The sequence below is a fragment of the Piliocolobus tephrosceles genome, chromosome 17 (assembly GCF_002776525.5).
Source record: "Piliocolobus tephrosceles isolate RC106 chromosome 17, ASM277652v3, whole genome shotgun sequence".
NCBI classification, from domain to species: domain Eukaryota; kingdom Metazoa; phylum Chordata; class Mammalia; order Primates; family Cercopithecidae; genus Piliocolobus; species Piliocolobus tephrosceles.
The window spans coordinates 18,870,097-18,886,074 of NC_045450.1; the positions used below are offsets into that span (position 1 = coordinate 18,870,097).

Here is a 15,978-nt window from a genome sequence, read left to right on the forward strand (position 1 = left end):
TGCATAGCAAGTTTGAGAGCTATGGTTAGGATTCCACATAGAGTCAATTAAAAAAAAGTTCTACTCACAAGGAAAGGTCAAGCTGAGAGTTTTAATTATGAGGCTGTTATAATATATATATCATGCTTGGATGATCTGGGTTTGAAGAGCTGCAAAATTATGCGATATACTCAACTCTAAAATGGGCATAAAAACAATGTGATGTTTTGAGGTAATGACTTAGAATTTTGCAAAGAAGGTAATGAGGTGAAGTGAAAAGGATGGAGTGTTGAGTGACCTGGGTTCCACTCAGGCCCAGCTCATTCACCTCTTTGGGCCTAGCATCCTCACCTGTAAAATGATGTACAATTGGAGGCTTTTTAAAAAACTCTGCTACTAATAATCACTTTATAAGTTACCTACTGGAATTGTAATTAGCTCCATTTTATGGAAAGAAAATTGAGACTCAGAGAGAGATTGAGAACATTGTTTAAGTTCACACAGCCAGCAAAGTTATAGCCTGTAATAACTGACTCCAAATCTTGGGTTCCAGACTATCAGAGTTTCTACATACCTTGAAGACAACTGGAAAAAATTTAAATTGTGCACCATTTTCTAGATGAGGATAGTCCTTAGGAAATCTGCAAGGACTTGCTCTAGGCCATTCATCTAGTAAATGGTGGGATGGGACATGAACTCGTGACTGTCTGACATCAAAGCCTAAGCTCTTAGACATGATGCTGGATTTCCAGTTATGATTGTTAATACATCCATCACTGTCCAAAGATGTACGGAGGATATGATCAGAAGAGAATTCAGATTTATACCCAGTAAACTACCTAATTTAGGATTATAGGGAACAGAGTTCAGTGGTCTTAAATTCTGAAGTATATCTGCTAACCAGGAGGCAGGTGGAATTCTGGTTTTATTCTAGCACCCAGCACAATGTATAAGAAAGATGTCCACTTAAATGTTAAATGTTTTAACCAGCATTGTGCAATTTGGAGGATATCATACTTACTGAAATGAACCAGGCACAGAAAGAAAAATACTATATGATTTCACTTACATGTGGAATCCAAAAGAATCAAACTCATAGAAGTAGAGAGTAAAATGATGGTTGCCAGAGGCTGGAAGTAGGTGAGAAGCAGGGAATGGGAGATGTTTGTCAAAGGGCACAAAGTCTGTTAGATGGAAGAAATAAATTTTGAGATCTACTGCATAGCAGGGTGAGTGAGTCAGTAACAATGTATATTTCAAAATAACTAAGATAATAAATTTCAAAGTTCTCACCACAAAAAAATGATAAGTGAAGTGACAGATGTGTTAATTTAGCCTGATTTAATTATTCCACATTGTATACATATATCAAAACATCACATTGTATCCCATGAATGTATACAATTATGATTTATCAATTAAAAATAATAGTAATAAAAATCACATACTGCAATTGCTTGAACATAGATGCAAATACCAAACACCAAGTGCGCACCATATTAGAATTTATTATAATACAAACAAGTCCAAACACAATATATAATCTAATTAAGAAAATATGAACATTTGCTTTTTTCTATGGTAACTTTCTATTCCATTCTTTGAACTGGAATAGCCAACATTAGAGACTTTTATTCACGTCTAGTAGGCTCCCCATGTTGAACCAGGAGGTACCAACTGTGCAAAGTGATCTTTTCCAATAGCAGGGTGTTGGCAACACACAATTTCATGCCCACTCCGGTCTGTCTTTTATGGTTTGTCTGTCATTCCCCTCATTTCCTTCCCCATGAGACATTTCAGCCATCAAGTTGTTCAATAAAAAGACACAGCATGGTGGTGCGTATCATCATTGCAATGTCCAACCAAGGACACAAATCATGTAGCAAGAGAGAAGCTAGTTAACCGTCTTTGAAAGAGGCACCACAAAAACCCAGGATAAGGCAATTGCTTTAGTGCCACCAGCAGCAGCCGTTTACATGACAGGCTTCAAAATTCAAGGCTTTATTGTTAAAACTGGCCTGAAAGAAAAGGCTTACAGGTTTTTAAAGTTTTAAAGTTAAAAAAACCCATTTCATGATGTCCAAAATTATTACTATAAATAATAATAAATTAAAAGTCCTTAGACAATTTGAAATAAATTTTAAGAGATATGTATCAACCTAACCCAATGGGCATTCATTTGCATCATAAGCAGAAAACAGTAATTCACTAGAGTGCCTTCGAGAATTGGACCTCTTTTAAATATCATTTAGCAAAATATAAAATATATTCAGAAGAAAAGAGATCACAATACTACGTGGTAGAGCCTCTATCGTCAAGAGAAGTAATAAATTAAAGTGTCAGAGGAAAATGTTCCCAATGCACACCCAGTGTCTAAACATCAACAATTAATTGTTACATACATTAAAAATGTGGAGCAGAGAGCATGGAGAATCACATACATAAATTCCATTTTATGTACATTCTCAAAAAGGAATTGCTTAACCTTTGTAGATATTGCACTTTGACTCATTCACGTATAGCTCAGACTAGCATTTTTCAGAGCTAGGTGTTTAAAAAATAAATAAATAAATATATTTATATATATCTATATATATTCAGTATAGGTAGCCTTTGGTCAATGTCCATTCATGAGGGGGTGTGGTGGAATTGCATCATACACACATTTAATGAATACATGTTCAATTACACGTGCTTGGCAAAAAAGAGACAGAGAGAAATGCAATTTAAGGGAGGTGAGAGAATCTGCTTACCATTCCACTCAATGAGCATACGTCCTGGGGAGCGTGGGAGATGGGAGATCTGTCCCTCAGACGACTTCCATGAACTTCTTTCAGTGGAAGCATCTTGATGCACCAGGGTGGTCCTAATGTTCTCAGATACATTAGAATCACACAATATGGTCCCTAAATGAGAGCCAATTTTGCCTTGTCATCAACCAGATAAACAACAACTTGTTCCAGTGCTAGAGAAAGACTTAGCTGTGTTAGGTTTTGAAAGCAATGGAATATAATCTCCAACATGGCTCTTTTTTGAGGATCTTTTGCAAAGGTAACTTTGGCTCTATAAGGTTTTATCTTTTGCACTGACTTTAGAATCTAATCCTTGGCTCTGATGAGATTCTATTGCAATCCTTTAAAAGGGGTAAGAATTAGGATCATCAGGACTAATATAACCTAAGTTTATATTGAGCTAGTATTGACAGCATTGGCTGAAGTTTAGGGTTTGTGTTGCCGTGGGGCCTTTTCTTACCCCATTCATTTATTGCAAATTCCCTTAAAAAAGATAGACATATCTTCCAACTTAGGGACAAAATGCAGTAAAAATCCAGCCTGAGGAACTAAGTATTCCAGGTGGACTGTCTGCTGTTTGTTTGGTCACCAAAAATATCATGTAATTTCAAAGTCATTTTGGCAGATTTATTCCAAAACAGGGATGAATTCGAATACTGGGAGTCAGAGAGAGGTTAAAAAAAAAAAAAAGAAAAGCTAAATAAGAGGAATATAATCGTGTGTGTGCGTGTGTGTGTGTGTGTGTGTGTGTGTGGTGCACACATAAGTAGCAATTTCCAGGGATGCCCCTATTTATTACATCCTAGAAGTGTTCTTGCCTTGGACAGGCAAGGGTAGAATAAATAAACACACTTATATTTTATCATTTTACAAAGGATCTGGGTTAAATAGCTTTACCAAGAACTGGCACCACCCTTTTAAGCCATGTGCGTCAAAGGGCAGACAAGGCGTCAGCATGGGCACCTTTTGTGTCTGTGTTTGTGGCGAAATGGCAATGCCAGCTGGGCTGTGAGGCAGAGCTGAGAACACCTCCTCTCATACCCGCAGAGCTGCAGTTCCTGACCCTTGAATATTAAATTCAGTTCGGAAGTCACTTCAAATAAAACAATTTGGTGAGGGCCCTCAGCAAGCAAGGAGGCAGGGTTGGCAACTCGACAGGCTTGAGCTTCTCTAGGAAGCTTGAGTGATACCATAACAAGAAGCAGTTTTGAGTAACGGGATCGTATGCAGCTGACACAGGGATGGGTTGAAACAATGGCAAGTGTGGGCTTATTTTTTTGTTTTTCTGGGCTTAAGAATTCCTCCTTTCCCCCTGCACACCAGGCAGGGTCTTCGTTTTGGAGGAGATAGAGAAAATCTATACATAATGATAAATAGAAAACTGCCTCTTAGACCCCAGGTTTGAGGTCACAGCTGTGTGGGTTTGGAGATTTCCTGAAGAAGCTCTGACCAGAGTTTGGGTGGGATCCAATACTCTTCTATTTCCACAGTGTCATTCTGAAGCTAGGAGTGCCAGGGCCACTTCAAGACCACAACCCTCTCTAGGACAAAGGGCACCTTGAAAAAAATCCTGAAACGGTCATTATTGTTAGCTCCTGGGAACAGCACAGGGAAGTGATGAATGACCTCAGCTCTTGGAAGAAGAGTGCAGGCTCAGCTACGTGCTACTGGGGTTTGGTAAGTCACATAAATGAAGGGTTCCCAGTGACTGTGGATGGTACCAGGGTGAAATCACAGACTATTTCTCTACTTTGTGTCCTAACTGGTCACAGGATGATGACACAAGCTCCAATGGCATCTTCAAACTGGTAGGAACTTTTGCTGTCAATGCGACTCTGTGGAAATAAATGCATAAGTAAAAACAAATTTCATGCTCTCCTTTCTTCTCTTCCATCTCTTCTCATCTACCAGTCTGAGAATTGCCCAGTCTGCCAGAGACAGGAAATCGGATTAGCACTCTTAAGGAGAGCTGCTCAGCCATAGGATGGGACACCTTCCCATCTGGAAATGGATTAGACAAAGGCAGTAGTTGCCACACCTAGGGAATCACGGGGATATTTTTATAGGTTTTCCATTTTTGTCATACTGGTACACCAGCATCTTGATGCAGTGTGAGTTCGCCGGCGAGATCCAGGGGCTACTTGTTATGGAAAAGTTATGATTGGTGTAGAACTGTACAGGTTGCTTCTGGCACTTGAAGAAGGCCTTGAGCGTGGCGGCTGCCATGGTGCGGAACCGCTTGCTGATGAAGCAATAGAGGAAGAAGTTGATGGCTGTGTTCAGAAGGGCTAGCATGTTGGCAATGTCGGACATGATGTGCACCAGCCAGCGGTTCTGGATGGGCGCCCCATAGAGGTGGTAAAGAATCATGATGATGCGGGGGGCCCAAAGTGTGGCAAAGATGGAGGTAATGGTGAACAAGATGGCGGTGGTCTTCCCCGTGGAGTAGCCACGGAGACGAAAATTGCTCTTCCTCCTGAGCTTGTACACAATGATTGAGTTCAAGATGAAGAAGATGGAGCAGGGCACCAGGTAGACGGTGAAGCAGTGGATCCAGATGAGGACATGATGCACAGAGGTGCTGATGTAGTCTTCAGTCCAGATGTTGGGCCACCAGTAATAGGGGATGCTGGTCAGGAAGCAGGTGATGTAAACACTTACAATGACTTTCCGGGTGCGTGCTGGGTATGAGACCGTGTGGTACTTGAGTGGGTGGCAGACAGCGATATACCTGTCAATGGTTAATGGAACAGTAATCCATATGGAGGTGTGGATGGATGAGAATTCCAGCACTTCTATGATCTTGTCGGGGACCTGAGGCATCTGCATGTTCAAGATGAAATCTTCCAACAGGAAGTCCACAAACACTATGAAAAAGAGGACCAAGATGTCGGCAGCAGCGAGTGCCAAGAGATAGTTGTAGGAGGATTTCTGCCTTCTTGCCACCAGCTGGGAGAGGATGATCACTGTCAAGATATTTGCTGTGGAGAGAAGAAAAACTGGTTTAGCTCTGAAGCAAAGATGACTTCATTGGCTCCTATGGGGGCCCTAGCATATGTTTATTGTTCACTCCCATGGAAGTCAAAATGATTGAATTAATGCTTTTGAGGGACAACCTCGGCATTACAAATAGCACCTCATACAAACACGTGGGTACTATTTTAAAGTTGTACTTATATTCTAACACAACCATGAGAGGAGGTGCCTCCATTCCCCTCATCTTAGAAATGAAACTGGGGCTCTGAGAGCCTCACACAGCCATGAGAGGAGGTGCGGCCATTCTCCTCACACAGCCATGAGTGGTGTTGCCGCCATTTTCCTCACACAACAATGGGAGATGGTGCCACCATTCTCTTCACACGACTGTGAGAGGTGGTGCTGCCATTATCCTCATCTTAGGAATGAAGCTGGGGCTCTGAGAGACTCACACAACCGTGAGAGGTGGTGTTGCCATTCTCCTCACACAACTGTGAGAGGTGGTGCCGCCATTCTCCTCACAGAACTGTGAGAGGTGGTGCTGCCATTATCCTCATCTTAGGAATGAAACTGGGGCTCTGAGAGTTTAAGCAACTTGCTTAGAGCCACACAGTTGATAATTCATGGTGATAGGATCTCCTGATCCCAAATCTCATGCTCTTTCTTTTGTTCAGTTGCATGAAGAATTTGGGGCTGAGGTGGCATTTCCTGCTATATGTGTTCAGGAAACAGACGGGACCATATCACCTCTTAAGAACCTCTTCAGAGCTTGGATTTTAGGATCTTTCCTTTTTAAGTAGATTTAAAATTGGAGGTGCAGAGAAGATTTTGACCTTCAGATTAGTTTAAAAATAAATTGCATTTATTTTTGGAATAGATAATCTATATACACATACATAATCAAAAATAATAACAAGGAAAAGTACATTTTCCTTCTACTCTTGTTCTCCAATCATCAAAATTCCCCCCCCTCAGGAAAACTACAGTTAATAAATAATCTATGCTTATATATGTCCATATAGTGTGCATGTATCAAGTTGGTGCAAAAGTAATTGGCAAAACCGCAATTATTTTGCACCAACCTCATATATAGTTTTTGCATAAACAGCAGCAATGTATTATTTTTTGTGGGGTCATGTTTGTTTTGAAAATACATCTATATAATTTCTGATCGGTTTTTAAAAAAAGTCTCCCTGAATTAAGCATGTTTAGAAAGTCATTAGGGACTCACTCCAAAATGATATTCCAATGGATAATATCTAGAAGTCATTCTACACGTTTATTTTCATTCATGCTCACAATCAACCCTGAAATTTGAACACTGATAATGCTATTTTGCAAGCTAAGTTCTCAGAAAGTTTATATTCCTTGTCTGAAGTCCAATGGCAGAGCTAGAATCCAGATCTCTCTCTGTCTCTCTCTCTCTCTTCCTTTCTTGGTAGCCGTTTAAAATGTTATACAATAGTTACCATGTAAAAATGTCTTATAATAAACACACCTGCAAAACCTGGTGTACTCATCACTCAGATTTAACAAATTTTAACATTTTGCCATGTTTACTTCAGCTTTCTTTAAAGAAAGAAATGACACTCTAGATACAGTCGAAGTCTCCTCTGAAGAAGCTCTGTTCTCATTCTTTTCCATCTTCTTTCTCTAGATGCAACCACCATGCTTCAGGCTGTGTGCAGTGTCCAGTGCCAAGTCTACATAGTTTTTCTTTCTTTCTTTTTTAGATACAGGGTCTTGCTATGTTGCCCAGATTGGAGTGCAGTGGCTATTCACAGGTGCAGTCATGGTGCTTTACAGCTTTGAACTCCAGGGCTCAAGTGACCCTCGCACCTTAGCCTCCTAAGTAGCTGGGACTACAGGTGCACATCACTGTGCCCAGCCTTTTGCTTTCTTTTATACTGAAACTGCCGTTCTATACACTGATTTTGTCTTTCAACATTGTATTTCTGAGACCCATTTTTGTTGCTACATGAAGATCTAGTTCATCCATTTGAATGTCTACATAGCATTCTGCTGTAGGAACTTACTGATTTATTTATTTATTTATAATTTATTATATTAAATATGTTCATTCTTTTAAATTGGTTCCGGGATTTTGCTGTTATAAACCAAAGTTAATGTCTTGACATGACTTTCCATGAGACGTACTTATATATGAAAGTTTATCTGGTGGAATGTATACATGGAAGTGTATTTATTATGTTTTAGAGTATGTTCATCCTCATCTTTAACAGATACTGCTGAATTGCTTTGTAAAATTTTACTAATTTAGATTCCCAACAGCAGAATATGAGAATTCCAGTTGCTCCATATCCTCTCAGTATTACCATTTTTTTTTAACAGTCTATGCTGTTCTCATTCTTGTCCAAAGCACTTTGAAACAACATTTTGAAGTGGTAGAGAGTTAAGATACGGATTATATTAATTAGCCAGGATTCAAACCCAGGACCAACATCCATGCTCAAAATCAATCTGCAATATTGGTACTTATTCCCAGTGGGGTGGGGGTACCATGAAGATATGCTATACTGCACACAATGTAGAGAAAAATGGTGAATATGTCCTACTTAAGTCACTACTTAAGAAAAAATATCCACTAAAGCAAAGGTCTTTATATTTGTAAACTTGATATTTCAAAACTGCATTCATGCATTATGTACTTATTCTGAGCTGTGTCCTGGGAGGGGATGGTGAACAAAATAGACATGGTCTGTTTAGCCTGCATGGAGCTTAGATTCTGTTAGGCAAGAAGAACATCAGCTGAAGAACCATGAAAGAAAATGCATTAACTGCAAGCTCTAGTGAATGCTATGAAGGAATGTTTTGGAGTAGCAATCAGAAAAATCTTTACTGAGATTTGGAAGACCAGGAAGAGGTTAAAAGGCGGAAAGCTTGGAAGGAGCAAGTGTTTCAAGCAAAGGAAACAGCAAGTGCAAAGGTTCTGAGGGGGAAAAATATGAAGAGTTCGGTTTATTAAGACAAAGAATATTTATATTGAATTCTGCTTGCTTTGTAAGCATTCTTGCATTTTATAGCTCTCTTTTATTAAACAGCCTTGTTGTGTTCTGTTGAAAAGCACTTCAAAATGTTTTATTCATCCAGAAATTTTTCCAAAAAGTATTTAGCATCTACTTTCTGTGGGCAAATGCCTGTGCATAGGCCTAAGGTGGATATACATTGGGTACTCTGGTGGATACCCCTAAAGTCTCTACTCAGAGAGTGGAGAAACATCATATAAGTGGCAATTATTAAAGAGATAAATGAGAACACAGTGTACAGGAGCTGCTGGTGAATAGATAAAGAAAGGACAAAAGCTTTGGTGAAGGGTTCTGATTAAAGGCTTGGCTTGCAATCCCTGCTCCTCTGACCTAATCATATATAGTCAGAGCTTCATGGAACCCAAGCTGTAAAGAGGTTGAGGTCTAAAGGTCTATTGAATCAAGGGTATGGGAATCCAGTTGCTAAGAGTGTGGGATCTGCGGCTGGGCTGCCTGGGTGTTATTACCACCTGGTCTTTAGACAAGTTTATTCAATATTTCTGTGCCTCAGTTCCCTTCTTTATGAAATGGAGTGTATTAGTCTGTTCTTACACTGCCAATAAAGACATTTCCAAGACTGGATAATTTACAAAGGAAAGGGGTTTAGTTGACTCACAGTTCCACCTGGCTGGGGAGGCTTCACAATCATGGCAGAAGGCTCATGAGGAGCAAAGTCACATCTGACATGGTGGCCGGCAAGAGCTTGTGCAGGGGAACTCCCCATTATAAAACCATCAGATCTCATGAGACTTATTCACTATCATGAGAACAGCATGGCAAAGACATGGCCCCATGATTCAACTGCCTCCCACTGGGTCCCTCCTATGATACATGGGGATTTTGGGAGCTACATTTCAAGATGAGATTTGGGTGGGAACACAGTCAAACCATATCGTGGGGTTAATAAGACTCTCCACCTCATAGGGTTGTTCTGAGGGTTAAGTGAGATAATTTCAATAAAGTGGTTAAAACAGTGTCTGGCATGTGGGAAGTGCTTAATGGATGGTAGCTATTGCCTGAGAGTCCATTCATGCAACAAATATCACCTGGGCATTGACTATGCCAGGCATTGGATGAGGCATTGGAGATACAGGTATTAACAAAGTGGACAGATTCCCTTTTGCCATGGAGTTTATAGTATAATGAGGGAGACAGACAATAAATAAACACACACACAGAATGTCAGATGTGATACTAGGAAGAATAACACCAAGGGATGAGACAGATTCATGGGGTAGTAACTTTTAGATTAAAAGCAACATTTCAGTCCAATCAAGGATGAAGAGAAGGGAGGCCAGGTGCTGTGGCTCATGCCTGTAATCCTAGCACTCTGGGAGGCCGAGGGTGGTGGATCGCTTGAGGTCAGGAGTTCCAGACCAGCCTGGCCAACATGGTGAAACCCCATCTCTACTAAAAATACAAAAATTAGCCAGATATGGTGGTGGGTGCCTATAATCGCAGCTACTCAGGAGGCTGAGGCAGGAGAATCACTTGAATTCGGGAGGCGGAGGTTACAGTGAGCCGAGATTGCACCACTGCACTCCAGCCTGGATTACAGAGTGACATTCTGTCTCAGAAAAAAAAAAAAAAAAAAGGAAAAAAGAAGGGATCTAGGGATCTGTCATGCAAATACTTGTGGGAAGAAGATTCTAGGCAGTGGGATTGGCAAGTGCAACAGCCTTGTGATGGGAATCAGCTTGTTATATTCATAGAACAGAGAGACGTGAAAATGATTTCCCATTTTAGAGATGAGGAAACCAAGGCTGGCATTTTTAGATAATTTGCACAAAGTCACAAACAGAACAAGTAAGGGAGGCAGAGAAAAATGAAAATGGAGACCCCAGCTCTGTCTGACTTTCTGGCTTATTAGATTCTGCTTTGTTTATTTTCGGTCATAGAAAAGGGTTCTCAACATAAATAACGCGATTCCTGTTCCTTAGGTTGCCCCTGACTTAGAAAAGTGCCATAATTTCTTGCAACCTCTTTTTTTCTTTTTGTTGAGACGGAGTTTCACTCTTGTCGGACAGGCTAGAGTGCAGTGATGTGATCTCGGCTCACTGCAACCTCCGCCTCCCAGGTTCAAGCGATTCTCCTGCCTCAGCCTCCTGAGTAGCTGGGATTAGAGGCATGTGCCACCATGCCCAGCCAATTTTTTTTTTTTTTTTTTTAAGTAGAGCTGGGGTTTCACCATGTTGGCCAGGCTGGTCTCGAACTCCTGACCCCACATGATCCACCAGCCTCAGCCTCCCAAAGTGCTGTAATTTCAGGCGTGAGTCATCATACTCAGCCACAACCTCTTTTTTTCCTCCCCATCCATTAAACAATGCCTGCTTTCCCTTTCACATCACTGCTTCCCAAGGAGGCAGGATGTATAAATGGCAGGGTGTCCCCAGAAAAAGTGCTATATATATATAATCTCTCTCTATATATTCTATATATATGTAAAAGTGCTATATATATATATATATATATATTCTATAGAGAGTGACTCTCCCACTTTTTCTTCCTCCCCAGCTGAACCCTGTTTGAAGTGTGGTGCTAAAAATTCTCCATATTGAAGCTCTTTAAAAGTATTCCAGCCCCATCTAATTAATGCTTTAAGTCAGGCAAGTCATCAACTCCAAGTGAAATTGCTAGGTATTCATATTTGACATTTCCTTAAGTTTCTAGTGATTGCCTCTCTTGAGAAACTAACCCGCAGACACTGAGTTTCCCATTTCTTTTGTACAGGTAGATTTTCCCCCAAGGCAACATCAAGAACATGTAGGAGATCTTTGGGGTGGGAGAAAGAAGTGTGAGCTGAGGAGACCCAGAGGGGAATGATGCGGTGCCTGTGTATTGATTTTCTGAAAAAGAAATGAAAAGGTAGAGTCTTCAACTCTTAAAAGCTTGACATTTGCTGTAACTCCCCATATTTAAAAATTCTTTCATTTCTACAGTGGCACATTTTCCCCAAAGGGAAAGAGTGGTGTTGACAGGGTCTGTGTATATTTATAAGGGGTGAGTAAATGAAGAAACCGAAGTTCTCACTGCCTGAAATTCCATTTCTGAGCTTTCCTGTCAAACTGAGCCAGTGATTCCATTGTTGAGGAAACCCAACCAATCCCATCCAAGCAAGCCCCGCTGAACTTCACCACCAAAATGTCAATGCTTCTAAAAAGCAAATCCTTTCTGTCAATGGTGTCGTCGGACAGGTTTAAGTTCCTGGATAATAAAAAGCCCATGTTTTGTGACTGCAAAGCTTCTTGGTTATATTCTTGAGGGAATTCATTTCCCGTATTTTGCAGCTTACTGTGCTCAAGCTTGGGAGGATTTGGGGAGTGGCTGAGAGAACAACGCAGGTTTTGTCGTCAGACCACACCACTGAATTGTCTGCTGGCCCAGAGAGAAAGGGTCAAGGTCTTCTAGAGGTATTTTCTGTGTTTGTGATGACTAAGGGGTCTCTGCAGGTTCCTTGGAAGAAGCAGCTCAACTGGGAGTTCTGAGTTTATATCTTTTAGTTCTGCTACATTGCCTTTTTCTTGTCTTTAAAAACTAGTTTTTCAATTACAAAAGTAATATGTACCTGTCAAAAATTAAACATTATATCAGTATAGTATCTAATAATAATAGTAATAGAATTTGCCTACTTATATTGTGTATCCACTGTGCTCAGGGCACTTCTAAGCAACTTACATACAATATCTCACTTAATCTTCACAACTACCTTGTGTAGTGTAGTGGGTACCATGATTTAAAAGCCTTGAGGTTCAGAGAGGTTAAGTAACTTGTTTGAGATCACACAGCTAGGTGATGAGCCAGGACATTAAACCAAACTGTTAAATGTATAAACTCAGGAGAGTTTATACATTTAATAACTACATTAGAAATTAGAAGGGGAAAGTCTGTCAAAATCCCATCTTGCATGGATAATGTATCAGCTAGCCTCATAGGCGGACCCTTGTGTATCATGCCCCCGGTAGACATTCCTCTATGTAGTCTCCATGCCTTGAGTTGGAGCTGTCACTGTAATTTACTTTTGACCAATACATTATGTCAGGACTGATACTGCATGACTTCTGAGGCTAGGTCATAAGTGGGTCTTTTGAACACATGCTCTTGGTATGCTCCTTCTTGGAACCCAGTTGCCTTTCTGTGAGAGGCACATGCCACTTAGGCCATGTGTAGGGCCTCTGATTGAAAGCCTCAGTAAAGCTCATGGCCAATATCAAGCATCCACTGTCATCCATGGGAATGAGCCATCATGTATATCCAGTTCAGTAAAGGTCCCAAGTGAGTGTAGTCCCACTGCTCACTGGCTGCAAATGCATGAAAGGCCAGAAGCAAGAACCACCCAGCAGAGCCCAGTCAGCCCAGGAACCATGACAAATAATCATAAATTGTTGCTTCTAGCCTCTTAAGTTTTGGGGTTTGCCATGCTGCAATAGATAACCAGAAGTTTGTTGGCCACTTGGTGTTTATATCTCCAGGATGCTTATATGCCCACAATAATAGCACAACTAGTAATAATAATTATCCCCACAAAATCAGATTATACAATAATGTTGTGCAACTTGATTTTTTTTTTTTTTTTTTTTGACGGAGTCTCGCTCTGTCACCCAGGCTGGAGTGCAGTGGCCGGATCTCAGCTCACTGCAAGCTCCGCCTCCCAGGTTCATGCCATTCTCCTGCCTCAGCCACCCGAGTAGCTGGGACTACAGGTGCCGCCACCTCGCCCGGCTGGTTTTTTGTAGTTTTTAGTGGAGATGGGGTTTCACCGTGTTAGCCAGGATGGTCTCGATCTCCTGACCACGTGATCCGCCCGTCTCGGCCTCCCAAAGTGCTGGGATTACAGGCTTGAGCCACCGCGCCCGGCCCGCAACTTGATTTTTTCACTTAGACATAAATAATAGATTTTTCCATATGTTAATGATATTCATGAAATATTCACCTATTGCTGGATGTTACTTATTATGACTATTTTTGTTACTATAAGCATTAAGTTCATGAAACATTTTTGTGCATTTCTTTTGGATAAATTCCCAAAAGTAGAAATGCTGGTTTAAAGGGTAACACACTTTTCTTCCCTCTTTCCCTCCTTTCTTCCACTTTCCTCGTATTCTCACTCCCTCTCTCCCTCCCCCGCAAAGGCAGCTAAGAGAATTTGCAAGATGGAAAAGAGCTCAAGTTGGAGGCTACAAAAGGATTTAAGTTAGATATCAAGAAGAACTTTTTTGATTGCAATGGCAGTTATGTGAAGAAGAGCAGGCCACTCTTGAGCACAGTTGCTCAGTCCACAGGGGTCTTAAGAATAGGAAAGAAAATTGCCTATTTGGGATCATTAGATTCCTGGACTGACCTTTTACAAATCCTAGTTCTCTGCATCCTAAATTTCTGCAAACAGAAGCCACTCACCCCTTTCAGTCACCATCCCCTGTGACTTAAAAGCATCTCTTCCTTTGCTTGAACCAGGGAGGCAGAGGTTGCAGTGGGCCGAGATCATGCCCCTGCACTCCAGCCTGGGCGACAGAGTGAGACTCTGACTCGAAAAGAAAAGAAAGAAAAGAAAAAAGAGAAGAACAGAAAAGCATCTCTCTCTGACAAAGTTGCCATCTTTTGCATCGGAAGAGTCAGCGCTCATGTTATGCAGACTCCTGGCATTGTGGACAATTGCAGCGGTGTTATTTTACCTGCTTCTGGGAGGTGCTCCAAGGATGGATTTTTAGGAAGATCAATTTCTAAGACTCCTACATAAGAAGTCAGCAATGCCCTTATTTAGATCAGCTGAGGGGTAGAGACCGAATCGTATGATGGGGCACTGCCTCTGGTGGCTGCCACCTCCCTCACTGTTACCTGCCCCATTCTGGACCCTGGGATGGAAGAAGGATAAATAAAAAGATGATGCTGACGAGACTTGGTGGTCAGTCTTTTAGCTTCTGAAGAAGGTGCTGGGAGGTCTCCAGGAGGTTCGGTGTTGAGTGGTCCCCTAGGAGAGAAGCAGGAAAAAGTTCCGCAGGGCTGCTGTCCCACCATATGTCTCCAGTATCAGACACTGACAGCTGGCCAGTGGCCATCCTTGTTTCCTGTTGTTCCTCTTGCCCCAAGGCAGAAAACTGGGAATGTGGAGCTTTCTTCCTGCAGTTGGTTAGTAGAGGCATGAAACTGGTTGTAGACTAGGGAGGTAGAGGTTAGGCAGTGGCACCCTCCTACCATGGGAAAGACTTGGGGGGATGGCTTTCTGGTTCCCCAAAGGGCTATTTTTATTTTTTTGCAAGCTGACTCTTACCCAAAATATTTGGGTACCAAAGAACCTATTCTAGTTGGGAGCATAGTGGTTAAGAGTAGACTCTCTGGAGGCAGCCAGACCAGGTTCAAATCCCAAGACAGCCATTTACTAACTGTGTGATGGTGAGCAAGTGAGCTAATGTCTCTGAGCCTCAGTGCTTACATCTGTGAAATGGGCATCATAATAAATAGTACCCACATAGGATATTATAAGGATATATAAAACAATATAGGCACAATACTTAGCACAGTTCCTGGCCCATAGTAAGCACTCAGAAAACATTAGCTATTTTTACTTTTTAACATTTGGCTAGTTCAGCTCAGCAGACAATTACTGAGCATCTTCTGGAGGTGGGAACCTGCACTAGAAGCAAAGATAAGTGGGAGAGAGTCAAGCAAGATTCTAGCTTCTCCCCATGAATCATCCCAGGCACTAACAACCCTGTTAACCTATCAGGAAATACTTCATTGCTTCTACCCTAAGCCCTCTAGTTGCAGCTGTATTCCAAACCTTACCCTCAACTTTGTTTCTCTGCTTCGTGGAGAATAACATTGGTGATTATCTGTAGAATCAAACCCTTAAAAGCCATTATTGCATGATGATTCAGTTGTCTCTTGCATCCTCTGAAATAGCCTTGGTTCTCTTAAAATTTTAGTTCCCATTTTGATAGCTCTTTAATTTTCTTTGTAGCTTCACTATCATCTCTTCTCTATTATTTTTCTTGTGAAGACCTCTTTTTTGTGTTTTTCTTTTTCTTTTTATTAAACTACATTTTAGCACTTGAATGGATTCTTTTCAAAGCTAGAATCAGCATTTTCTGTTCTTTTTTTTTTGTATCTCCCTTTATAAGGGATCGTGTTTCATCTTCAGTCTATTGGTAATGGCTGTCTGGGTGCCATGTTGAAAAGTATTCTAACAC

At 41.1% G+C, this 15,978-nt stretch overlaps 1 protein-coding gene across 2 annotated transcripts in view; it reads right to left on the bottom strand.

The window, feature by feature from the left end:
- Positions 1 to 1,301: 1,301 nt before the first annotated feature.
- Positions 1,302 to 15,978, bottom strand: part of GPR139 (G protein-coupled receptor 139) — a 44,966-nt gene continuing 30,289 nt past the window's right edge. The window contains exon 2 of one of the 2 annotated variants that reach the window (XM_023224988.2): positions 1,302 to 5,752. In XM_023224988.2, coding sequence (XP_023080756.1) covers positions 4,818 to 5,752 — 935 coding nt within the window. In that variant the 3' untranslated portion in view covers positions 1,302 to 4,817. The remainder of the gene's footprint in view (positions 5,753 to 15,978) is intronic. The other variant, XM_023224989.1, reaches the window with a different exon arrangement.